At 33.7% G+C, this 26932-nt stretch overlaps 1 protein-coding gene across 6 annotated transcripts in view; it reads right to left on the reverse strand.

Moving 5' to 3' along the window:
* Positions 1-2895: 2895 nt before the first annotated feature.
* The window catches only part of LOC126883113 (Ig-like and fibronectin type-III domain-containing protein 2), a 1605319-nt gene continuing 1581282 nt past the window's right edge, over positions 2896-26932 (reverse strand). For all 6 annotated transcript variants that reach the window (XM_050648382.1, XM_050648360.1, XM_050648367.1 and 3 more), the window contains 3 exons: positions 25524-25726; positions 21216-21517; positions 2896-15480 (listed from right to left, as the gene is read on the reverse strand). In XM_050648382.1, coding sequence (XP_050504339.1) covers positions 15283-15480; positions 21216-21517; positions 25524-25726 — 703 coding nt within the window. In that variant the 3' untranslated portion in view covers positions 2896-15282. The remainder of the gene's footprint in view (positions 15481-21215; positions 21518-25523; positions 25727-26932) is intronic.

The raw sequence follows: 26932 nt of genomic DNA on the forward strand, positions 1-26932 counted from the left end.
ATAATAATATTTCACATGTTATTACCTATGTCTTGTAGTTTGGGTTTATCTATTTTATGTATTTAGGGGTTGGTGTTTTATTGGAAGTCGCTCCCTCTCCCAAGGCAAATGTTCCGACACTGCTACTGAAGCGCCATAAGAGAATTGAGGAACAACCACAATAAGTGCTGCTAGAGCAGCACAAGACACCTCACGTTTTCACTCATGCAGAATAGAGCGCCTCTAAAAATCATTATATATGCCGGCGAAACATTACTTAGTTTTTGCAAATAGCTTAGCTTATATGATTTGCAAAGAATAGTCTCCAGCATATCAGATATGAGTGGAGAAAATGGACTTTATACGGAGTATAAAACCTTTAGTAGGAGAAAATGGACTTTATACTTTATACTGGAGTCTCAATACGAAAAGAAAAAACAAAGAACATACATGGCGGTAGGTGAACGCGAAATAATAATTACAATCTTCTATGGAAAAATCGGGCTTATGTCAGGTTTATGTCATCTGTACGTTAAGATTGTGCTGATTTCGGTTAATGGCATCATATGTCGTGTTAACTAACGACTTATCAGGATACTTCAGTAGCATTGGCGGAAGATTTGCCTTGGGGGAGGGGGGCGACTTCCAATAAAACACCAACCCCAAAATATATAAAATATTTAAACCCAAAGTAGATAAAAGACACAGGTAATAACATGTGTAATAAGTTCCTTTTATTTTCCTAACAACCAAAACAATACACTGTAAATGTAAATGCAGCGAAAAATAGAGTTAGCACCCAGGCCGATTTAGGTATATTTCTAGGAGAGCTAGAGCTATTAAAGCAAAGGATGATATCTACACGATATAAAATTGAGTAATAATATATGCTATATAATAATAATAATGTAATATTTGCCGTAATTTGCATTGATTAATTAAATATTATACGTTGCCAGTGGCGTAACCAGGGAGCTTTGGGATTATCCCCCCCCCCCATTGGAATGTACTTTTAGTTCTATACGCTTAACACCATATTATGAGTATTTAAAGGTGTTGCTGACAAATCAACTTGTAATCCCTCCCCCCTTAGGATCATCCTGGTTACGCCATTGCGTTGCATGTCTTGTAGTCTTCTTTAGTGCTATGTTGAACAGCCATGCAAAATCAGGCAAGCCAGAGAGTCTATCTGACGGAAGGCCACATATGTTAAACGTTAATTTTTTTATATCGCATGTTACTCATTTTTTCTTTTAGAGGAATTCTCTTTATTATTTTGTTGAGTATATTAAGCTTACCCCTGAGAAGGTACCATAAACTGGTTGAAAATCTACGAAGAGGTGGAAAGTATCAACATTGAATTTGGCCGTTCGTTCTAATATTTCACGTAGCACGCAGACGTGGTATATTCTGGATACACATCGTAGACCACCACTACAAATGCTTGTAGTAAAAGTGTTAAAGAATATCATGAAAACTATGTCTAAGGAGTTATACCTCTGTAATTTTTACAGTCCAGTAGTTCTCCCTTTTGGATAGCTTGCAGCATTAGTAGCATTTTGTTGTTTATTCCAACTTTTGACAATCATTCTGTAGATTTGACCTATGACGATATTTATTCTGAATTTGAGGAACTCTACTCTGCAGGAACGCCGTTGATTTCTGGCGACCTAGTGTTCCGGTTCTTTATTTTCATTATTGAAGGACGAAGGAGGTTCTATGTAGGTGTTATTTTTGCAATTGTTATTTTCTCTTACCAGTAGGCGTCCAATATTGGTTAAAATTACCTCCTAATATTTTATAAAAGGTATATTTTTAAAATCCCTAAAAAGGGCTACATCACAGAACTGGTTTTCGATTGGATGACCAATCATTATCAGTGCTTATCTAAAATGAATATAACCTGATCAGATAATGCAAAGTTTTTAAAATATTGACTACGGTTTTAAGAAAAGTTGAATTATAAAAATATATGGGTAAAAACCCTTTAAAATTGATCCGTCATGGAAACATAGATGAAATATGTAAACTTAAACATGGATGTTCAAAATAATCCATGTAATATGCTCTAGGTACCATCTGCGCTCTAAATCGACCTGTTCACATGTTGACTGTATAGTGGCAAGTGACGATGATAATATCGGGACTCTTGAACGATGACATGACAGAAGTGACAGTTTCACAGGAGTTGAAAAATTAACCTGTCAGTTTTGAAGACTCTGGTGTAAAGCTTGTTAAATTAAGAAAAGTAACAACAATCACTCCACTGTGATAAATAATTAATTAAAATGAAATAAACTAGATGTTTTAGTTATAAAAATGTATTCACGTAGGTGTGTTGTCAATGGAGGTAGTACCTTAAGGTCAAGTTCTGTGGACATGTCACTTCTGTCATGTCATCGTTCAAGCGTCCCGATATCATCTTCACTTGCCACTATACATTCAACATGTGAACAAGTCGATTTAGAGCTCAGATGGTACCTAGAGCATATTACATGGAATATTTTGAACATCCATGTTTAAGTTCACATATTTCATCTATGTTTCCATGACGGATCAATTTTGAAGGGATTTTACCCATATATTTTTATAATATTGTATTTTGTTGGTTATCATGTTAGATCACGTGAATATAACCTACAAATTTTCTTAAAACCGTAGTAAAAATTTTAAAAACTTTGTATTATCTTATCAGGTTATATTCATTTTAGATAAGCACTGATTATGATTGGTCATCCAATCGAATACTAGTTCTGTGATAGCCCTTTTTAGGGATTTTAAAAATATACCTTTTATGTAGGATTTTAGTCGTTTTTTGTAATATATTGCATACAGCCAACTACAGGAAAACTTTTTCTTTGTGGGTTCCTAATATTTGTTTTAAAAATAAAGGTAATATCATTAAAAAAAACAAGATTTCATCCCTCTGTGATAAATTTTATTCTACTTATGCTACTTGTGTTTACATATCTTACAAATTTTTAAAAATTATGTACAAGAAATAATATTTTTCTACACAATATTTCGATAGTTTATTTTTATACTACTTTGAAGGCACATGTAAGTGTACTTATCTAAATACACACTCTTTTACACACACAAGTGTGGATTATTAATTTTTTTTGGTTTTTCTCAGCTAATAAAACATATTGTATATCATGGAAGTATACGTACTGCATATTTTTTAAGTGACTGTGTATATGGAATTAACTTATGCTTTATGTTTAAGTTCTCTTGAAGGTTAAAAAGTGAGATAATGCTGTTATTAAAGGTAGATAACATGTAACATAATGCCATTTTAAGCTTAGAAAAGTAACTAAGTGAACAGGAATTGCTTCAGCCTTGTAGTATAGGTACGGGTAAATGTCTGCATATTTGCAAAATAATAGAGAACAAATTGAAGAACATAAGCTGTCACGGAACTGGAAGAAATTAAAAAAAGAGGTCATTACAAAAACCTAGAGGATAGAAAGGTCATTAAACACTTAACAATTACAGTGTATGGAAAAATAAACAATAAGCTATAATATAGTCTGATCAACAACAATATCTTGCTTTATAAACTATAAAATAATCTACATTATCAGGTGTAAACGTTACCATAATATATCTATATAGTCACTTAAAAAAATATGCTATACAATATGTATACATTGGTGATATGTCTACATCTCCTAAAGAAATGGTGCAAGTTATTTCTGGATCGTAACCCAGATAATAAGCGTGTATCTGTTTTATATATAAAACGGAATGATATATATATATATATATATATATATATATATATATATATATATATATATATATATATATATATATAAACTTTAATTGTTTTATGGATGATCTATATTTTAGTGAAAACTAGGGCTTGAAGCTAACGATACAAGGTAATTCTACATCTTCTCCATACCCTCTTTGATAATGTCTGCTACACTTGCAGACGAAACGTCAGCAATAAGCAATTACGCCAGAAAAAGGGATGTACAAAATCTTACCTAATTTAATTTTATTTCATCTTGTCCATTACTTTAGCGCAGTAAAGCGCAGAAAAATAACATAATAATACATGTAGCAAATGGATTGGATTTTGGATAACAAAAAGGATTTTAAGAAGATGAATATTCTCACAAAAACCAGATGAGACACAGTCAGAGAGGATTTGTAAAAAATGGAAGAGAGACAATGGAAAATAGTGCTACAGAAACCATAAGAATTAAAAGGTAAAAGATAAATGTATACCAATATATTTTCAATATTAATAATTTACTATTAGGATTGAAAACTACTTCGTTTTTCGTTTTTAATTAAAAGGTACTTAATAGTAAACGCGGCAAGGACTAATATAAAAAAATCGTCGTTATTCGCTAGGTCTTATTAAGACTAGCTTTTATTTTAATAAATGTACCTGAGAAAAGTTTAGATCAAATAAAAAGCTGATGGGAATAGAATCTGGTCATTCGAGAAACGATATATAGGGTATATCAGTCTAAACTGAAATTGTCATGAGATTCATCCATTTTTACATAAAATGCTTGACTGCTTAAGCATCATATTATACGCCGAAGACCGGAAGCATCATATTATCACGGAACGGGTTAAGGTTCATACCGTGTGTTTACTTTTAAATTAAATATAGTAGTACACCCAATACATGGCAACACTGCTTCTACGCTTCCCACACCCGAGTCTCGTGGATTTATTTAGTCATTCGTCGATTCTATAGTGGAAATGCAACTCATTCATAAGCAATGTTGCCGATTTTAGCGTTTTTAGCGTTTCAATATTTTAGATTTTTAGTCACGTATCTTTAATCGAAAACTTAACGTATGGTATATACATACATAATACAAGTCTCCCTCTCCCTTTAGATTAGAGTGTTGATATTTTGCTTAGACATGTTTTCATGTATTGCGGTCCAGGTGAATATGTCCGCTTCTTGCTGAAGGAGGCCTAAAGGACCCCGCAACACTCCTTATGGAAAAGTGGTCCCGGTCAAATGTAAGGAAAGTTTGGTCAATGATACTTCTCGATGTGTAGATTAAAAAAGTCCATGGGACCTGGGTCTGAATAACTACTATTCTAGAGCTACAGCCTTATGAAGTTATTGGATTCGAGTGCTCGGTTTACGTTAAGTGCACTAATTCACGGTCAAGTGAACGAAAATATTTATTGTTGGAAGAAGAAAGACTCATTTTCTTCATGCATACTTGCGTGTTGTACATGAATTCAGAAGACTTCAGAAAACCTCCGAAAAATCCTCAGAGAACTAAAGAAGTGCGATATAAAATGTGCTACTAAAGCGATATAAGAATTATCATGTTTTCATGAATGCTTGACGGTTATGCAATACCAGCAAAACTGCAGTTCCGCCTTATCTTTAGAATACTACTGAACAGTGGCGGATCTAGGGGGAAATGGAGTAATTCCCCCGTAACACGGTCCGGAACTAAAGAAAAAGTTGTCGAAACATAAAAAATACATTAGCTGACATGAAATTTATTCCGCATATCAGATATAAGACAAGTAAAGAACATGGACTTGATCTCAATACGAAAAAAACAAAGTACCTGGTAGTTAGTAAACGCTAAATATAAATTACAATTGTCTATGGAAAAATCGGGTTTAAGTCATCTTCGACTATTTGTACGTTAGAATTTTGCTGATTTCGGTTAGATGCATCATATGTCGTGTTAACTAACGACCTACCAGGATACTTAACAGTGGGTTGATGTCTTGCAAAGCCTTAAAACCATAACACACTGATTATATGAGCACAAGCTCCTACCCACAGTTCTCGCACCAGATTGACAGGTACAATAGTACCCTTTAATCGGTTCTTCTGCAGGCTCATCTTCATCAACCGTGTAGAAAATGAACATTTGATGTTTTCTAGCTTACCGAAACCTAGAAAATATTCGAACACTTATAAGTCCCGGTTTATCTATATTCTCATCAATTGGAAACTCTTCGTCATTGTCCCTAATTATACTATCTTGTATGTAAGACGGTGCCAGTTTAATTTGATATATCTCAAACGTAAGGTCTTCTAGGTATTCTAAGTCGAAAACAGGAAAGTTGGCAAAATCATAATTATGAAGCCTTCTCCATTGACCATTTTTTCTAATCGGATTATCAGTCTAAACACTAGCTTGTACAATATTCGGAATTAATAATCTCTGTAATAATTGTTAAGCATCTTCAGCTGTAGCACCTTCCATTTTACAATATTTTGTATTAAAAAGTTCATGGTAACTGGCTCTAGAATCCCTGGTGGACCTCGGCCTGTTCCATAATCAGCTTCCATTCCTACCCATCCTTCGCCTTGGTTTTCCAATTTTGTACTCTTAACACCCGTAACTCGTCTTCCACCTGTTCCTTAAATCGTACTCTGGGCCTACGTATTTTCCTCGCACCATCCGGTCTTTGGTGATAAATGTGTTTTGACGGCTCCATCTCGTTGATTCTGGTTAAATGAAGAACATTTTTTTCTTTAATCCTGGAGCATGATACGAGTGGAATTAGCCCATTCCCCTCTAGATCCGCCACTGTTCAGTAGCATTCTAAAGATAAGGCGGAACTGCAGCTCTGCTGGTATTGCATAACTGTGACGCATTTATGAAAACATGATAATCTTATATCGCTCTTGTAGCACACTTTATATCGCACTTCTTTAATTTTCTGAGGACTTTTCGGAGATTTTCTAAAGACTAAAATACGATGCATCTATTTTTGACCACGAATTCATATACAACACGCAAGTATGCATGAAGAAAATGAGTCTTTCTTCTTCCAACAATAAATATTTTCGTTCACTTCACCGTGAATTAGTGCACTTAACGTAAACCGAGCACTCGAATCCAATAACTTCAGAAGGCGGTAGCTCGAGAATAGTAGTTATTCAGACCCAGGTCCCATGGAATCTTTTAATCTACACATCGAGAAGTATCATTGACCAAACTTTCGTTAAATTTGACCGGGACCACTTTTTCATAAGGAGTGTTGCGGGGTCCTTTATAATTTTTGAATCCTTGAAGTATCACTATATTTTGAAATGTCTATTTGTTGTTTACCTGTTACTGGTGTTTTAGGATTTTATGTTAATTTTTATCCTGTACCTACTACTTTTACGATTAACAAATTATGTTTGTTTTTGTCTGGAAGAGCAATATATGTATATATAATGCAGATTCAGAAAATTATCACCCATACGCGTTTAGATTTTCTTCTGCAGACTTTTGCAAGCTCATCGATAATGCCTATTAACCCCACTATTGAAAATAAAGTCAACTTATCTTTACCTACCTATATCTTCAGTATGCTGGTATAAAAAGATAATAAGTTTAGAAAAAGATCAGTTCCATGGAGTGTAACACAAATACTATGCTCAAGGATAAGTCTCGCAACATCAGACACGGCGAGGAATAAGTTTGAAATGGCATTGCTAGCCGAATCTATAAAACTCTTTAGAATTTAAGATCGCTATAAAATCGACCGTAGCGTAGTATTACCGAAATGTATTTTAAAATAAAATTATTCCAGGTGAGTAGATACCAAGTATCAGAATGTTACATTAGTAAACTAATTAGCCAGATGGATTCTGGACAAAGAGGACACCCGATTAACAAAACATGGAAAGAATGTAATAATTTGATCTAAATAGCTAAATTTAAATTTCCCATTGAAAATAGTTGATTAAATAGCTAAAGTTTAGACAAATACACTAATTGCATAGGAATTATCGGATTACTTTATATAACAAATTGGAAAACGCCGCAATATTTTTTAGGAAATATAGATTATCAAAGATTATAATTTTAAATTATTTAATATAATTTGTTATAGAAACAATAAACAAACTTAAAGTTAAAAATTACTTGATACAATAGTTTTTCGCTTTGTATCATTTCAGAATAAAATAAAAATATTGTAAATTTTAGTTTGGTGAAAATTATAAAAAAAGACAAAAATATTACAGGTTGATTGTACAATATTACAATTGAAGGTTGATTAACACCAACATATTGAATGATAAAAAGATATCTAAAAAAGAGGAAATATAAAATATTTGCGTATCGTGGACACAAATTGACGTAAAATAATGGTACATATAACAATTTTCATGTCCAAGAACATAAAGCAGAAGTCTATAACAGACGAAATAAAAAATGAGGAAAAGCTGGTCATTATATTTATATTTGTCTTTAAATACTATTGTATTCAATAATTTTCTCTCTACGATAATTCAAATTCTTTACACATTTTAATTACGTTTAATTATACAATATAAAACTTATTTAGTAATACACATTCTTCCCACTTCATCGATAATATACCAAATTGTTAATAAATTTACAATAAAAATCACATTTGTTTAATAAATCTAACAGTGACACTACGCTATTGAGGTATTGTGAAAATATTAAAATAAATGTATACAATACCTAAGAACTACATACAAAATTTTTGCGGGCAAATATCCACAATTGGTCACCTAATGCAACGCTACTCTTAAAATAGCTTTGACTTATATAACTGCCCGAAGTGTTATACAGTACGCACATCTTTCAGCTGGACATATGTAATATACATTGAGGTAAGTATGGCAACTGCGTTCTCTCGATGACAATTACAATTATTGTCAGTAATAATGGATTAGCATGGTTATTAGCATTAAACAAATATACACTCCAGAGTATAGTGACATCAAAAGATTTGTATCGGTAGTTCAAATGACATTTACTTTTGTATAACCTTGAGCTACTTGCGTGAAACGTTTAGGATTAGAGATTTGTGATTGGAACCGCGAAGCGAGGAGTACTGTTTTAAAATGTTTATTTGCACTTCTCCAGAAAAAGCTCTTCTTCTTCATCTTCTTCTTCTTTTTGTATAAACATGACTCTGTCTGTTTTTCAATGTGCCTCCAGTAAGTTGAGGCATAAGAGTCATTTCCTCTTTGGGAACCGTCTCTCGCCGTCCTTACTACTCTATTTGTTGTCATTCGGCATATGTGGTTGTTCCATTCTACTCTTGTTCTTTCTGTATCAGGTCATATAACCGGCATACTTATGTTTCGTGGACCTTAAGAAGGCATTTGACAGGGTAAAATTAAAGGAAGTTATCCATTTATTGTACGCAAGAGAGGTACCTCTCGGAATAATCAAAATGATCGAAAATATCTACCAGAACAATACAATAAAAGTAAAAGTAGATGAAGGACTAACTGACCCAATTGAAGATGGCATTATGGAATAAGACAGGGAGACTCCCTGACTCCTCTATTGTTCAACCTGATCATGGATGAAATAATAAAAAAGTAAGAACAAAAAAACGGATACCAATTGGGAGAAACACAATTTAAAATAATCTGCTATGCAGACGACGCAATACTAATCTCTCAAAGTGAAGATGATTTAGAACGTATGCTGCACCAATTTAATACAAGCGCTAGAAAATTTAACATGTTTATTTCCCCAAAAAAAAGACTAAATGCATGAGTACAACAACACATCTAATAAGGTGTAAGTTAGAGCTATAGGGTCAGATAACAGAACAAATCATATGGAACTTAAATAACTAGGCATCACACTATCTAGCTACAGAAAGGTCGAAACAGAAAAAGCTCAAATAATTAAATGGTATTATCAAGGCAATTCGTTGTCAAAATGTGTAGATTTATTTGCTAATACTTTAGGAAATAGACCCACACCTTGTAGATAAACAATAATTGCATATCTGGTAAATATAGCCCGTCTAGAAAGTATCCGGAAAAAACAGAGTTATAATTTTATGGTATTTATCTCTATCACTTGAAATATAAAATTTCAACAAATAATTCATCTCATTTACTTATACAACCTCCATTTAAATCTAAACACTTAACTAAACGTCCAGGTACACCCGAACTAGGTCAAGACCATAATTTTCGGTAATGGTGTTCCAGGCCTGTAAAACTGACAGAATCAAACCTTCTTTATCTTGTGGCGCTGCTCGTTCCACTTCAATCTTCATCAATCCCCATATGTTTTCAATGAGGTTAAGATCTGGAGATGCTGCTGCCCACGGAATTGTTGCCAATTCGTGTTCTTGCATCCAAGCTTGAGTATAAGCAGAAGTATGGCATCTTGCATTATCTTGCTGAAAACGACACCCCTCGGGATACAAAACATGAGCCGTTTCAAGAAGAAAACCATTTAGGATGTCAAAATATTTCGCACTATCAACAGTACCATTAACTATACAGAGAGGTGTAGCACCACGCTGATATATTGCTCCCCAAACCATTATTTTAGTGGGAAATTTGGAAATTTGAACGGTAACATTTTCTCTTGATATGACTTTTAGATAATTTGCACCAAGCTGGAAACAACTTTCATCAGATATAAAGACATTATTAAAATTATCTTCTCGAAAACGTTGACAAAAATCTATTCTTCGTTGCCTTTGCAGAGGTGTCATTGTAGGGATTTTTTTTGGATTCCTTGATATGTAGCCTTGCCTTTTCAGTGATATGCGGGCAGTTTCTGGGCACACTTTTATTCTTCATTGATTTCCAAATCTGTTCGCTAATTTTCGAAACCCTAGGCGCGGATTTTGTCGTCCTAAAGCCACTAAAGCATTTAAATTGTTTCCGCGAATCTTACGTGGTCTACCCGAAACTGGTCTATGACTCATATCTATGCCATTTTTTACCCTCTTTATTGTCTCATACACTGCACTTTTCCCGAGTTCAGTTAATTGCACTAATTTTTTAACGTTTCGGACCCCCTTTCTATACAAATATTCCATCACTTTTCTTTTTTCTACTTGCGACATTATTTCACAAATTTTAAGTCTGTTTACAAACAACAATATTTGACAGATGGTGTTGCCATGCGATTTTGTCCATAACCTACTATTGGCACAACTTACTTGATGCATTACTTTTGTCTTAGAATGTTACAAAAAGGAAGTCTATTAAAATTAGGAAAAATATAAAATTCCGGATACTTTCTAGACCGTATTGACACACATTTCCTGTTTACAAGATTGTACAAGATTGTCTCTTGGCTAAGATGACTGTAAGATTAAAACACATATTTAGGAAAAAGCCAAAACCTAAACTGAATCTAGAAGCGCTTAAAGAGCCAAACGTTAAGCATATATTTGTAACAGACTTGGAAAGAGAAATGGAAAACATCGAAAGTATCACTGAAGTATCACCGGAAGATCGAATCGAAAAAATATGGACAAATATAAGAGATACCATTCAGACTCATATAAAAGGGAAATTGGAGACGGTGAAATGTGAACCAAAACAAAGATGGATGACGCAGGAAATTCTCGATTTGATGGAAAGAAGAAGACTACACAGAAATCGCAATGAAGACCAATATAAGTTATTGTACACTGAAATGAGAAGGAAAATAAGGAGTGCTAAAGCGCAATGGTTCTCCCAAAAATGTAGCGAAATCGAGGAGTATGAAAGAAAATATGATTCTTTCAACATGCATAAGAAGGTAAAAGAATTAGCAAAGTGTGGAAATATAAGTAGTCGTGCGATAGCTGATTCAAATGAAAATCTATTGTTTGACACCAAATAAAAACTGCACCAATGGAGGAAATACATTGAGGATCTTTTTCAGGATGATCGACCAATACAACATAACAGACGCGAATAGTGGACCACCTATAACTAAAAGCGAAGTGGAAGATGCTATACGCTTGTCAAAATCAAAGAAGGCCATGGGACCTGATGAAATACCCACAGAGGTTCTAAAACTACTAGGAGATTGCGGAAGTAAAGTATTGTTTGACTTGTTTAATGCTATATATAATCATAGTTAGTTACCACATGATTAGCTGAAATCTACTTTTATACCAATTCCCAAGAAAGCGAAGGCAAAAGAATGTCATGATCATCGAACCATTAGCCTAATGAGCCACGTACTTAAGGTCTTTCTGCGTGTGATCCATGCGAGAATATGTAAAAGAATCGAAGAACATTTGGGCGAAACTCAATTTGGCTTTAGAAATGGACTAGGTACACGAGAGGCCCTGTTTGGGTTGCAGGTATTAGTACAAAGGAGTAGAGATGTAAATGCTGATGTGTACCTATGTTTTCTTGATTTCTAAAAAGCATTTGACAAAGTATCACATACTAAGATGTTAGATGTTCTAAGGTCAACTAATATTGACGATAAAGATCTAAAAATCATTGCTAACTTGTACTGGAATCAAAAAGCCACAGTTAGAGTAGACGGTGATCATACAGAAGAGATTCAAATTCAACGTGGAGTAAGACAGGGATGTATTCTTTCACCATTAATTTTTAACATTTATTCAGAAAAGATGTTTGAAGAGGCACTCAGTACTACACAAGGTGGAGTTGTGATAAACGGGAAACTGATAAATAATCTCCGATATGCAGACAACACTGTACTGATTGCCAGTAGTGATACCGAATTACAATATCTATTGGATTCTGTGGTAGCACAGTGCAGTAATTATGGTCTCCACCTTAACATCAAAAAAACAAAATATATGGTCGTCAGTAAGGATAATGTCATCGATGCTGGAATTCACGTTAATGATGTACAACTTAAGAGAGTTGAAGCTATAACATACTTGGGAAGCAGAATCACTGATAATTGGGATCCATCCACCGAAATACGTTGCAGAATTGCTCAAGCCAAATCAGCATTTTTCCGTTACAAGAAAATTTTATGCGGTCATGACATAAACTTGAGTCACGTTAATGATGTACAACTTAAGAGAGTTGAAGCTATAACATACTTGGGAAGCAGAATCACTGATAATTGGGATCCATCCACCGAAATACGTTGCAGAATTGCTCAAGCCAAATCAGCATTTTTCCGTTACAAGAAAATTTTATGCGGTCATGACATAAATTTGAGTCTTAGGACAAGAATTTTAAAGTGTTACGTGTTTTCCGTTCTTCTCTACGGAGTTGAGTCATGGACCTTAACAGGAAGAATGCTTAAGATGGTTGAATCCTTTGAATTATGGTGCTATCGAAGAATGCTGAGAGTAAGCTGGATGGACAGGGTGCGTAATGATATTATTCTGAGCAGGATGAAGAAAGGCAGAGAACTGGTAAAAATGATAAAGTCTAGAAAACTCGAGTATTTTGCGCATGTTTGTCGACATCCGGAAAAATACATCTAATTATGCAGGGTAAAATATTAGGCAGAAGAAGTCGAGGAAGAAGAACATCTTGGTTAAGAAATTTGAGGCAATAGTTTGGTCACACTTCGGAATCGCTCTTCAGATCTGCTGCGAATAAAGTTATGATAGCCAACATGATCGCTTACGTTCGATAAACGGACATAGCACCCGAAGAAGAAGACAAGATTGTCACAAAATAAAAGAGATGTCCCCGGAAAGACAACAGGAAATCGAAATGAGAGACGAAAATACTTGTGCTACCATTGAGGTGGATATTTCCAGAACCACTAGAAGTGTCGCTGAGGAATTGGAGGTCTCACATACCACAGGCAATAAAGTTTTAAAAAATATAGCTTTAAGAGTTTCAAATACAGTGGAACCCCGATAAGTCGGCCCCCGATAACCCGGAAGTCCGGCTAACCCGGACCGATTTTCATCAGATAAACATTTTGATTTTCAATATTTTGTATTTTTCAATTTAATTGTGGCTTATTTCCAATCAAAATAGTTAATTATCAGACAAGCCTTTCAACAATAAAAATGTATGTAATATAATATTTGAGAGATAATGTGTACTTATGTGTGTAATTTGAACTATACGATATTAAAAATGACTCATAGCACACGCCGCAGAAACAACAGCCACCTGTCTGTAGTATCTATTCCTTTTTATTTCAAACTGTCAGCATTGTTTAGGAAAGACTATTTAAAAAATTCTTTTATAAACAATGGTCTTTAGTATTGTGTGTCTTGTATTGTTCGCTTCCATTTGCTTACGTTTGGGTTTCGTGTTTTTTTTTAGTAATTTTAATGAGTAGGTAATACTGTGCATATTTATAAATATATTTCCTGTTATTTCAATTCTAACGGAGTTTATCTGTAAGTATACCGTATTTTATTAATTTTTACCATATTCTCCGGCTATCTCGGATTTTCGATAACCCGGATCGGTCGCGGTCCCGATTAATCCGAGTTATCGAGGTTCCACTGTATTCGAAAACTAAGGAGTTATTTCGCGGAGATAATTTTCGTAGAATGGAGATTTGTCAAGCTGCAATGAATACCCATATCTCACGAAAATGATAATTTCAACGCTTTCAAAAACTTAATGTGTTGAGCGGCATTTTAGGTGACCATGTAATTGGTCCATTTTTCATTGAAGGAGTTCTGAATTCAGCTAAATATCTTGCTCTTTTACAAGAAAACATTATTCCAGCTATTCAGAATCTCCCAAATGTATGTTTAGAATACGTCTGGTACCAACAGGATGGCCGTTCCGTTCATAATGCGCGACCCGGGATCGCATTATAAGCGGAATAAGCCACATTAAATGGCCTGCGAGGTCTCTCGATTTGGGTCACACGGATTGTTTTTCCTTGGAACGACACCATCTTCCATCATCTATGGCAACAACATCGAGAGAGCACATATTCTAGTTGATTTAGAAAATACAATAAGACGTTATTGTGCTACGATTATGCCACAAGAGCTTGTAAACATAAGACAAGCATTTTGTGAGCATAAGACAATAGTCTAGGTTATTGTCTTGCAAAAGAAGGTGGTATATTTAAACCTTTTATTTACACTTGTATTTTACATGTTTTTTGTACAGTAGAATGTGTTTTTTTTTAAATTTCTTTAAATGAATTATTTATTTATGTTTAATCTCTTTTAGAATAACACTTTTTCGTTTTTAGTGGGAATAGAACTGCATTGCAATAACTTTAAAGTATTTGCGTAGATTTACGTAGCAGAATTAACACCCTTGATGCACACCTATTAGAGTCTTATCCTACCAAGGTAGCCACTTGGAGACGCTTTGACCTTTGACCTGATGACACGCCAAGATGACCGCAGCTCGTGATGTCAAAATCCTCGAGTATATTTTAATTTCGGCTGACACAAATAAACGTTAAAACATGACAATCTAGTAGCTGAATATTTTTAGCCTAAGGAAATGTCATTTTGGCCAGTGTTATCGAGAGAGAGAGCAGTGGCCACATTTACCGCAATGTATATTACCTATGTCTAGCTGAAAGATTTACGTACTGTATATTTTATTAATATCCTACTATCACAACGTGTGACAATTGCTTAAAACCTAGATTCTATGCCTTCATTATCCTCTAGGTCCTCATACTAGGGTTTTAGTCTCTTAAATCCAGCACCATCTTGACCCAATTTCAATTCTTCGTATAAGGTTGGATTGACCTCTTGTTGTGCAGGCACGTGAAGAGCTTCGTTTTTCCAGCCTTGGCCTCCTGAAGAAGAAGAAACCGCTATACCATTTGCACTACCGTTTGCAAGCTGGGTTGTTTCGGTTTCCCTTTGAGGCACCTGCGAAGAAATTTTTATATATTTATGTCTAGTTAAACTTATAGAGTATATTTGTATATTTGCCTAAAACTAACAATATAAACTATATTTTAGCGTATAAGCATACCTGGAGTGTATAGATTTAGTGAAGGATATAATTATGTTAATAATAATGGCCTAATGGACCAAGTAACGACAGCCTGTAGAGAATTTGGAATGAAATTAAACACAAAGAAAACAAAAACGATGGTCATCAGCAAGCACCAGAACAGAAGGGTGAAGGTCAATGTCGACGGAACAGATCTGGAAAGAGTAACAAGAATAACGTACATTGGAAGTATCCTTGATGAAACTTGGGACCACTTACTAGAGATCAGAATATGTCTGGAAAAGGCACGTACAGTGTTTTAAAAAATACAAAAAGTTCTATGCAACCGCCAGCTAGATATCTCATTGAGAACTAGAATACTTAAGTGCTATGTTTTCTTCACCTTGCTCTATGGTGTTGAAGCTTGGACAATGACAGAAGCGACACAAAAAAGAATCCACGCATTCGAACTCTGGTACTGGCGTAAAATGCTAAGAATATCCTACATGAGTCATACGACAAAAGCGGAAGTGTTACGGAGGATGAACAAGGAAAGAGAGCTTATACTAAAAGAACGGAAAACACAATATTTTGGTCACATCGTAAGAAATCAAAAGTATGAACTTATAATCGAAGGCAAAATCAATAGCAAAAGGGGACCAGGAAGAAGACGCAGTTCTTGGCTTAAAAACCTACGACAATGGACGAATATGACCTCCATAGAACTATTCAGGGCGGCTGCAAATATGATTAAATGGGTAAATGTAATAGTCCAGGAACCGAAGCTTTTCACCTCGCAATTTTTACAGAATGTATCGATTTGCTTGAAAATTTGATAATAAGTAGTGGATAGTCTAAGAATCAAAATCTATATGATATCGAAAGGCGCTTTTATCATGGGGGTGGTTGCCACCCCATCTCGGGGGTGGAAATTTTTTTATTATGTTTTGACAGCAAAAGTTGATAAAAACATTCATTCTAAGAAAAAAATATTCTATACATATTTTTGATAAAATTAATAGTTTTCGATTTATTCGCGATCGAAGGTGTTAGTTTTATATCTAAAAAATCAATGTTTTTCGATGGTATACTCATTTACGATTCACTCAATTTTTGCCGTAGAAAAATTTTTTTCAAACCAATATCTTGGGAATAAAATAACCTACAATTTTATGTAAACTCCATTTTTTTGAACTAATTATTCTAAGCTGATCAAACTTCTAGAACCTATTAATAATACATCAATAAAGAAGAGCAAATAAGGTAAATGACTAATTTTAATTAGGATGGTGATAAGCAGGTTGCGCGCGATCACTTTTTCGCTGAAAAAATAGGGACTGACATTCTTTTCATTATATAAGTCACTTAATTTTTAAGCTACACACTTTTTTATATCTGGAGATAGATATTTTTAAATACTTTAAATTAGTTTCATCAAGTTATCCTCGAAAAATATATAGTTTTCCCGTCTTTTGACTTTGAAACTACAATATTTAGTATTTGACGAAGAAGAGCTAACATAAATATCTGTTGCTTGGTTCTAAAAAATTTTTGTTTTTTTGTACAGCTTTTTGAATTTAATATTGACCAAACAAAATGCAAAAAATTTAAATTGGAAATTTTAACATTAAGTCACATAATGTGGCTTAATGATAAAAGGGCCAGAGTCAATTTTTTGCATTTTATTTGGTCAATATTAAATTCAAAAGAAAACTTTACAAAAAAAAATTGACATTGGCCCTTTTAGAACCAAGCCACAGATATAATAAAGTACAGCTCGATTTCTATTGGTTTTAAAAAAATTAAAACAACGGTTTTGTTTTTTTTTTAAAAGGTACATTTTTGTAAAGTAAAGTTGTTTTGATAAAACGAAATCTTTTGGAGTTATTGAACACTTTCGATAGCGAATAAACCGAAAACTATTAATTTTATCAAAAAAATGTAGAGAATGTTTTTTACTTAAAATGAACGTTTTTACCAACTTTTGCGGTCAAAATATAATAAAAAATTTTCACCTTCGACATGGGGTGGTAACCACCCTCATGGTAAAATCGCCTTTCAGCATCATATATATTTTGATCCTTGGACTATCAACTACTTACTCTCAAATTTTGAAGCAAATCGATCCATTCTGTAAAAATTGCGAAGTTTTGTCCTATTTTAAGCTTCATTACTTGGACTATAATGACCAACGTCTTTAAGGATACGGATTAATAAGAAGAATATACATATTATGTTATGTTACGTTTGGGATGTCTCAGAGACACCTTCTGCAAGAGATCCATAGTTCGAAAACAATAGAAAATAAATTTCAATTACATAAAAATTACCATCATGTAAAAATACATAAGTTGCTTAACAGTCTTTTTACTTAAGTTTCTAGCATTAAAAGTTATCAAGTTACGCTCAAAATAAAGTATATCCCTTTCTTTTGTAAAGAAAACCGGGACAATCACCCCTTACTTAGCACCTGAAATGAAATTAATCGTTACCGCTTTACAATTTGCTTTACTTATGTCCTATTTACAGTCGGAAAAATGAATGAACGATCACATCAATCACTTATTTTGTAATTGCTGTCTGTTTCTATTCGCGGTGTGGAAGTACTTGGAAGGGATACTAGAAACGATCGTGCGAGAATACCGGAGAAATATTGTAACTTTCTTAAATAATTCACTGTCAATTAAAATTGTCAAATTGACGTATATTTCATATCTACTGTCAATGAAGTTGAAAAATTATATATTGCTCCACAATATTGATATGATATGCCATTATTATATAAAGGTAAATTTAATTAATTGTATTTTACTTGCAGTACTGCATTTTAATAACTAATTTTATTTACTACATACAATTGTTTACATTTTAATAACATAACCTGAATCCTACTTTTTCTTCTTATTATTATTTTGGACTATGGCCTTGACAATTATCCAGTAACCAGGACTAATTTAATTGGCCAATATAATTAAAAGTGCGAATCATTTTGCTGAGCGTAGAAACCAGGTGTCGCTTTGTCGAACTTGCACGGTCACAATAACAAACGTTTGTTATTTATAGAAAAAGACAGCAAATACAAAATAAGTGATTGATGTGATCGTTCATGTAAGTTTAATCAGGTCAAAGTGCTTATTTCTGAAAACTTGAAAAAAATTGGTTTTAAAGTAAAATTGTTTAATTTTTAATTTTGAAAAAATGCTTTTTTCAAAATAACTGAAAAATTATTAGTGATGCCCAAAAATCTCTAAGAGTAAAACAAACATCTAGGTTTTGTTTTTGTGAATATTTCGGATTTTTTGTTTTCCTGTAAGACAAAAATTTGTTAAGATATAGCTGTTCAAAATTTGCACACAGTGGTGAATACTGACTCGTTCAAGCCCGTTAAACTACTACTTCTTCTGCATGTACCATGTCATGTACCATGTACCATAACTTTATTCAGTACCACCTTAAATAGCATGCTCGTATCAACACAATGCCAATCTCGCAAGTTCTTCAACCATGAGGTTCTTCTTTGTCCTCGACTGCATTTGACTGCTATTTTTCCTTGCATAATATTTTGCAGTAACCTCTGGTTGGAACCTTTCATTACATGTCCGAAATACTTCAGATTTCTCTGCTTTTTATGATCTCAGTAGTCTTGCTGAGAGGTTCTAGTATAGTGGAGTTTCGAATCTTCTCCACCCAAGTAACTTTTAAAATTGTTCTATAGCACCACATTTCGAAAGCATACAGGCGATCTAAATTGATTTTGTTCACAGTCCAGGACTCGACACCATAAAGTAAGATCGAGAACACGTAGCAGCGAAGTAGGCGGATCCTCAATGACAATTTTAGGTCTCTGTTACATAACTTGGACATCTTTCTAAAAGCGGGCCCTTCAAAAATAAGCTCTTTGAACCGATGAAACTTACATATCATATAAAAAAAACATATGTAAGTAAAGTAACTTGTGAAGCGATAACGATTAATCTCATTTGGAATGCTAACTAAGGGGTGATGTTCACGATTTTTTTACCAAAAATAATGAACCAACTTTATTTTGAGCGTAACTAACTTACTTTTGATGCTAGAAACTAAAAAAAAAAAACAAATATATTTAAACATTTTAAAAAGTTGTAACAAGTTTTCTCCAAAAGTGCTTAATTTTTTAGTTAGCTCATATTTAAATATTCGATTTGGAATTTGACGAATATGAACCTATTTTTTATTTGCTAGAGCTCTGCTTATTCTCGGTCTAGAGACCTCATAGGTACACCATTTTTTTCACAATTTTATGGTCTATAGTTTTGGTATTTTTTTCGATAAAATACTTACTTTTTCAGTTATTTGCGAAAAACGGTTTAAAAGCGTGGTTTTTGTGTTTAAAACGTGTTGAGAATGAACATATTCACTCGCAAATAACTCGAAAAGTATCAACTTAGTGAAAAATGCTACGGAACAAAAGTTGCTTAAGAATCAGTCAGTTTATCCATTTCCGGACATATTTTGAACGTATAGTTTTCACCCCCGAAAAGGGATGACACTCACCCCCAGGGAAAAAGCACACATCGGCACAATATCACTTTTTTTCTTTGATATATTAGCTATGTGTACCTATACCAAATTTCATGTTAATCCAAGAGGTTCTTTAAAACATAGAGCTTTTGCATTATTTTACCGTTAGTGAATGGACTATGAGTAGAATATATAATATATTTAATCTTTTCCACCAGTTTTACTGGGCTAACTCTTGTTTCTTAGGCCCCGAATGGCTATTGAGGTTCCTAGGACAGATCGGTCACAAGTTGAGTATTGAGTTCTTTACTACAGCTGTTGGTAGAATCTTAGTGAGCCTTTTGTTTTAAGGTGGTTAACAATCTCGTTTTAGAACGTTTTCATATTGCTGTTTCTTTTTCATTCGAAACGTTTTTTTCTTCCTGTCGAAGGTTTTCATTGTCTTCTTTCAATTTCTTTCTGCCAGTACTTAAAAAAATTAACGTTCCGCTGTCGTCCCATGAGAATAACAATCGTACATGCAGACAAAATATTTTTCCACCTACCTCTACTGAAAATATACTTTTCCTGACCTGATTGTAGGGAGCAAAGTCGTACTTTTCTTCCCTAGGGAGGGAAAGTAAAAGTGACGTCATGGTATGTCATTGATTAAAATAACTTATTGACGCACTATACAATATTCTATTATCTATTACGTAAGTATCTATCCATTATAACGTTTATTTATTTTGCAGAATGGTATATCGTATTTTGCAGAATGGTATATCGTATTTTGCAGAATGGTAAAAACAGTAAATTTTTATTCTGATTTAACAATGTTTAAATATTTGACACTTGACAGTTATACTGTATTATACCTACTTGTTAGTTTTAGTGCTCTAATAAATTTTGTCAGTTAGTTACATAAATAAATTTTAAAAATGAGAAAATTACTTGATATTTGAGAAAGGTGGAAAAATCATATGTATAACATGGGAGTAAAGTGCATTTTCCTCCCTCGAATGATACTGCCCTCCGCTACGCGTGAGCAGTAAACTTCGTTCTCGGGAGGAAAAGTAGCACTTTCCTCCCTTGTTATACAAATAACTATTCCCTGTCAATATATCTAACCTTAGTACGATGTCACCTTAGTATATGTAAAAATAATAAATAGTAAAATTAACTATACCTGAATATGATCCATATTGACTTCTCTTAAGTAACTAGGGTTTTCAAAAGCAATTCCGTTCGAATTCTTGATTCCTAACATCTTCTTGTTTCTCATAAACCACACAGCTCCCGCGAAAATGGCGGCAACTACAATTAGTGCCAAAATAACAGCTACAATTACTCCTACATGTCCATCTTGACCTTCCTGGCTAGCCGCAGAAGTGATGTATTTATCGCTCATTGTGAATTTTAAGGGCTCGGTTAGGGTGGAAGTTCCCTTGCTATTTCCAGCTTTTATAACGAGAGCATATGTTGCACCAGCTAAAATATATATTTATATTTAAAATTATCATCAAAAACAAAAAAAAAATACATAAATAATAATTTTAGAGCTGAAAACTAAAAGCGAGATTTTGAAACGACTTTGAACTTTGAAATTCTATTTTCATCAAACTAGTTTTTTTTTCACGCGCAATGCCGATCGTTTTAATACTATAATATATGTTGTGAGTACCGGAAGATATGAAAATGTGTGTGGAGAAAGAAGACCCAAATAAAAAGGTATGGTACAAAATTAGATACTATTCTATTGTTTATAATTTCGTCACAAATTCTGGTTAACTTTGACTGGTTGTACCTCAGGAGCCACTTCTAGCAATTCAATTTTTATTATTTTAGAAGAAGCGCCTTCTACGGGATCTAGTTTTTGTTGTGCAAATTTTTATAGAACCACCTAAGAAAATGTTTTTATTTAAACCATACTATTAGTAAACAATGCTATTAGCTTTAGGCATATTTAAAAATTTATATAGGAAGGTTTACATGTATAGTTTTGTTATATATAACATTTTTTAAACCAAACTAATTATTATCACAGAATTTATTTAAAAATATTTAAAAAAGGTTTTGGCTCCATCATGTGGGTAATGGGAGCCACCAGTTACTTTAATATTAAACGAGAAAATAATTTCTAATAAAGGCCATATAATAAACTAGATCTAAAGAAAATGATAAAAACAATAATAAAAATAATAAAAAAACTCTAATTCTGCTTGTTCAAACAAAAGTCACAAACATATTCTTTAGGGCTCTGTGTACGGATTTTTCTTTAGTAGTTTTATCGTTTTTTGTTTGCTCTTTTTACTAATTGTTTGGTATTACCACATTGTACTACCACCATGGTATTACACTATACATTATTACTACCACCTGGGTAAAACCATTGTATTTACCACATTGGGTAATGGAGGCCACAGTGGAACTCATTACCCCAAGGTGCATTTTTTATTTAAGGTGTTTCAAACAAAAACAGCATAAATTAACCGAAAATCAGATCTGATGCAATGAGACTACATAATTTTATGAATCTATAGTGATAAAATAATTTGGATCTGACCAAAACAGTAATACTAACGGCGCGAATAGTAACCACGTATCGCTAAAACAATCTTGAACAATTTCACTCAACTCCGGCGAACAGTTTAATACGAACTGATTTTAATAATCACAGTACCTACGAGCCATCACAGCCCAAGATCAATCATGGAGTGCTTTCCGCAGTTATATTAAGGCATTCCATCAAATCCGTAATAATAAGGTGGCTCCCATTACCCACTGGCTCTCATTACCAATGAGTAGCCTCATTGGTAATGTTTTATTATCAAGTAGTTGATAAACATTGAATAAGAAAATGCTTGTCTCTCGCCTTTGTTTATGTATTTATTGCCATTCTGCAGCAAGGGTAATAAATTAAACCAGTCTTTCTATGGTATATTTTACTAGTCGTATGTCATAGAAGATTCAGTTATTTTTATTTTATTTTCTTACGATTTTGCTCCAAAATGAATCGTTTTAAAGTTATAAGCAAATAAAGTGAAAAAAAAAACGATGTTTTTTGAAATTAATTTTACGATGATATTTTAATGTTTTTATTAATGTTCAAGAAATATTTGGGAGGACGATAAGTCAATTATTATTGCTGAAGTTATCACCTAACTTTTATACGAAAATCCGAATGTCACCTGTCACATCCACCTCAAAACAGATCCGCCTTTATCTATTAGCTGATTTTAATAAATAATTTTACAAACTATGTTTTTGAAAACATATACCTGTTGCCAGTTTGACCTATTATAAATACTTCCATAATACCCCACGATAAAAAGATTTGGAGAGGAGATGAGTGTGATTCAGATCACGTACTATAGGGCTTTTCATCGATTGTCATTTGTTTCGAGCTTCTGTCATGTGCCACATAATATTAACATATCTACGTCATACGTCTTTGGTTTGTATCATGGGTATTGTAACGTTATAACGCTCCATCTCCTTTCTATAATTCATCCTTTTGTCTTCCTTTGTGTTTTACTTCTCACATATAGATTTTCTCTTTATTTTGTTTCTTTGACATTTGAATTAATTTTCGTTCCAAACATTTTCGTTTCAGTTAACATTTCATTCTGCAGTCTTTCCATTCAAATTAAGTTTCCATTCGCTATGCAAAAATTAAGTTCCGCACTTCAATTGTTCTAGCTCCTGTCCTATTCCCTTAACGCACCTCAAATAATAATTTTCTGAAACCTGAACTATTTATTGTAATTAGCGAGCATTAAATATTCGTCAGTACTAGTTTTTCTCCAATATGTTACCCACTTAAAAATGAGTGCCTTCGGAAATTTGCTCTCTTTTGCATAAAAATTGAAATAAGTAAAACCAATGTAGTATTATCTGTAACAAGAGGTGTTTCCCAACTTATTTGGGGTGAGTATGTTTTTTTGATTATAATTTACCTTGTGCTTTTCGGCTGATGTTTTGGTGAGCGATCCTTAGCAATGCTTGAGTTTTTTTTTATTATTATCTTTATATTTTTTACACTTACTGCCATTATTAGCTTTATTCAAGTTTCAAATACAATTTTTTCTTTGTGTACCCTCGTTGGCAAGGAGATTATGTTCGGTGGTATTAGTTGCGACCGTTTGACTTTCGTAGGACGGTCTACTTATACGCGAACTGGGTCTCCTTGCCAAACGTGGATCTCATATGTGCTATTGACACCTAGTAATACGCACTGTTTCTCTTTATTTAGTCGCTGGGAAGAGCCCATGTACCAGGCTATACAAATCAAATACCATCTAGCCGCCGTTTTGCACCGGTGACCATGGAAATACAGTAAAGGCCTGCACCCGAACACCTTCACCGTCAGTCAACAGGGCTACGTGGAGCCGAAGTTCCTCCAAGACCAGAAGACAGCAACGGAGATCCCTCGACGACTCGACGATCGCATAAGATAAGTAGCCTCTTGCAGTTAGATGTTCGCAAAGTGCTGCTGAATGAACTATTTTCTTGACAACAAGTCTTTTTATTGTTAATAAATTTCAATTTTCCTTTATTCAATATTTTGAATGGCGATAATGTGTATTTAATAGATTTAATAAGGTCAATAAATGAATATGTGAACTTTTCGAATTTTATTGCTTAACCTCCTTTAGATTCTTGGAAGAGTGATTCTTTCTTGCACAGCGCAGAACCTACGACAGGCTGAGCTAGCCAATAACTTGTGTAAGGGTTACATTAGGTTACAGTATATACCAATAACGTATGACGTAGTTTTATTAATATTATGTGACACATGACAGAAGCTCGAAACAAATGACTGTGAATGAAAAGCCCTATTAAAAGTACCCATTGAAATAAGTTACAATAAACGTGCCACACATCAAGAGTAGAACTATAAAGCTGGTGATCGACGCACGAATCGATACCACCGTTTTAAAAAAGTGTTTCACGGAGCAGTATTTATTGCTGCTCGTCAATAAGCTAACAGCATAAGGAATTAAAAATGTATCTAACGAGGAACAAAGGAACCGGTATAGGGTTTGTACCCGGATGATCTCCGTGCCCGGAGAATAATTGTTTAACTACGGAACGAACAAATTATACGAACATCTTCGACAACTAATTCACGAAGGCATAAACACAGGAGAAATCCCTAAGGAAAAAACAAACATATAGTCCGTCCGCTATAACTTTTCCCATGCGGTACGATTTATTTTCAATCAAATTAAGTCAAAACAGAAAGTGAAACGTACGCCGATGTGTATACATAGTATACATAGTAGTATATTAGTATACAGTATACAAAATATATATACACATCGACGTTCGTTTCAATTTATGTTTTGACTTAATTTGATTGAAAATGAATCGTACCACATGGGAAAAGTTATAGCGGACGGACTATATATTATTAGAGATATGTTTTTTATTCCTCGCACTCGGAAGAGCTAAAAGAACTTAAACAACAATCGAAGAAAATAAAGAATATTACCTCTAAGATTTTGAAATTTAATATGCGTTGTAGCTGTGTCCGCTGTGAAATTCTCTTTACTATGTGGATCGTTTAACTTGAGCATCACTCTGTATAGTTCTACAGTGTGAGGGTTTTTGATTGGTGGATTCCAGTTGATATTTACTGAATGGGAATCGATGAAATCTACGTGGATATTCTGCGGTGGCCCAGGTAGCTTATCTCTGAAAAATCAAAAAAATATATAATACATAAAAAATAACAGAATATCAGGGAATCAAAAGAAAAGTGCAAATAGAGGGATAAGGGAAGGTTATAGGAAAAGGAATAGGTAATAGAACGAGAACTAATGAAATTAGTAAAGAGATAATTAGAATCATACATATAAGGAGACTTACAAGGAACAGTTTATTGAGAAGAAAGAAAAGAAGAGAAAAAAGGAGAATTAGGAATAAACATCAAAAAATAAAATTAATACAAATGCAGATGGAGAGATTGTCATTGATAAGGAGGTGCGTAATATATGCAACGTTACTCTGGGGTTAAATAAAGCAGAGGTAGCTAGAGATTGTTCACAGGTATGGATTATCTCCTCTTCTGTGAAATCCGATGATGGATGGATACTGACAGATTCAGTAACGACAGGCTATTTTGTTCTGGGATATATGGATGATCTGGTCATCTTAGCCCATGGCAAATTTCATGATACAGTCAGAGATAAAATGTAGTTACAAAATGGACTTAAAATAAATAGGGCTTAACATAAGCCCAAGAAGTCTAAATTACCCAAGATAGCCCACGAAATTTACCAGAAGAAAAAATTTAGAAGAATTAGGTCTTCTTAGCCTGAATGGTACAAATATTAATCCAATGTAATCTGGTAGTCTGGTGACTAAAGCGGGAGAGAGGTCTGATGCAGGAATATTCAGTAGTGGTAAATATTTCCAAACTCCAATTTTACCAATCAATATTATACAAACCATCGAAAACATCTATTTTCATAATCGAATACAGGCAAATATGAATGGAAAACTAACGCAGTTTATACCATTACAAAGCGGAGTCATACAAGGTGACTCATTAAGCCTACTGCTCTTTAATATAATAATGGACGAAATAATAGAAGCAGTAAGTAAAGGTCATGGTTACAGAATGGGAAACAAAGAAATCCAAATATAAGTGTGCTGGATAACATGCGTGACCAAACTTCATTCTGCTAATAGTGGTTATGTTTTTGCGATTGTAATCGTACTGATTGTACCAAGGTTTTTTCCTCAATTTGGTTTCTAGTCTGGTGTAACGTGTTGGATTTGTAAAGGTGTATTCTTGCCACAAGTAGGACCATTTTCTCATCAGTTTATGTTTTGATATGTTTATTTGTTCATCTGTAGTTAATTCGAAATTTATCTGTTCCCCCATTTCTATACTTT

The sequence above is a fragment of the Diabrotica virgifera genome, chromosome 1 (assembly GCF_917563875.1).
Source record: "Diabrotica virgifera virgifera chromosome 1, PGI_DIABVI_V3a".
In the NCBI taxonomy this organism is placed as follows: Eukaryota; Metazoa; Arthropoda; class Insecta; order Coleoptera; family Chrysomelidae; genus Diabrotica; species Diabrotica virgifera.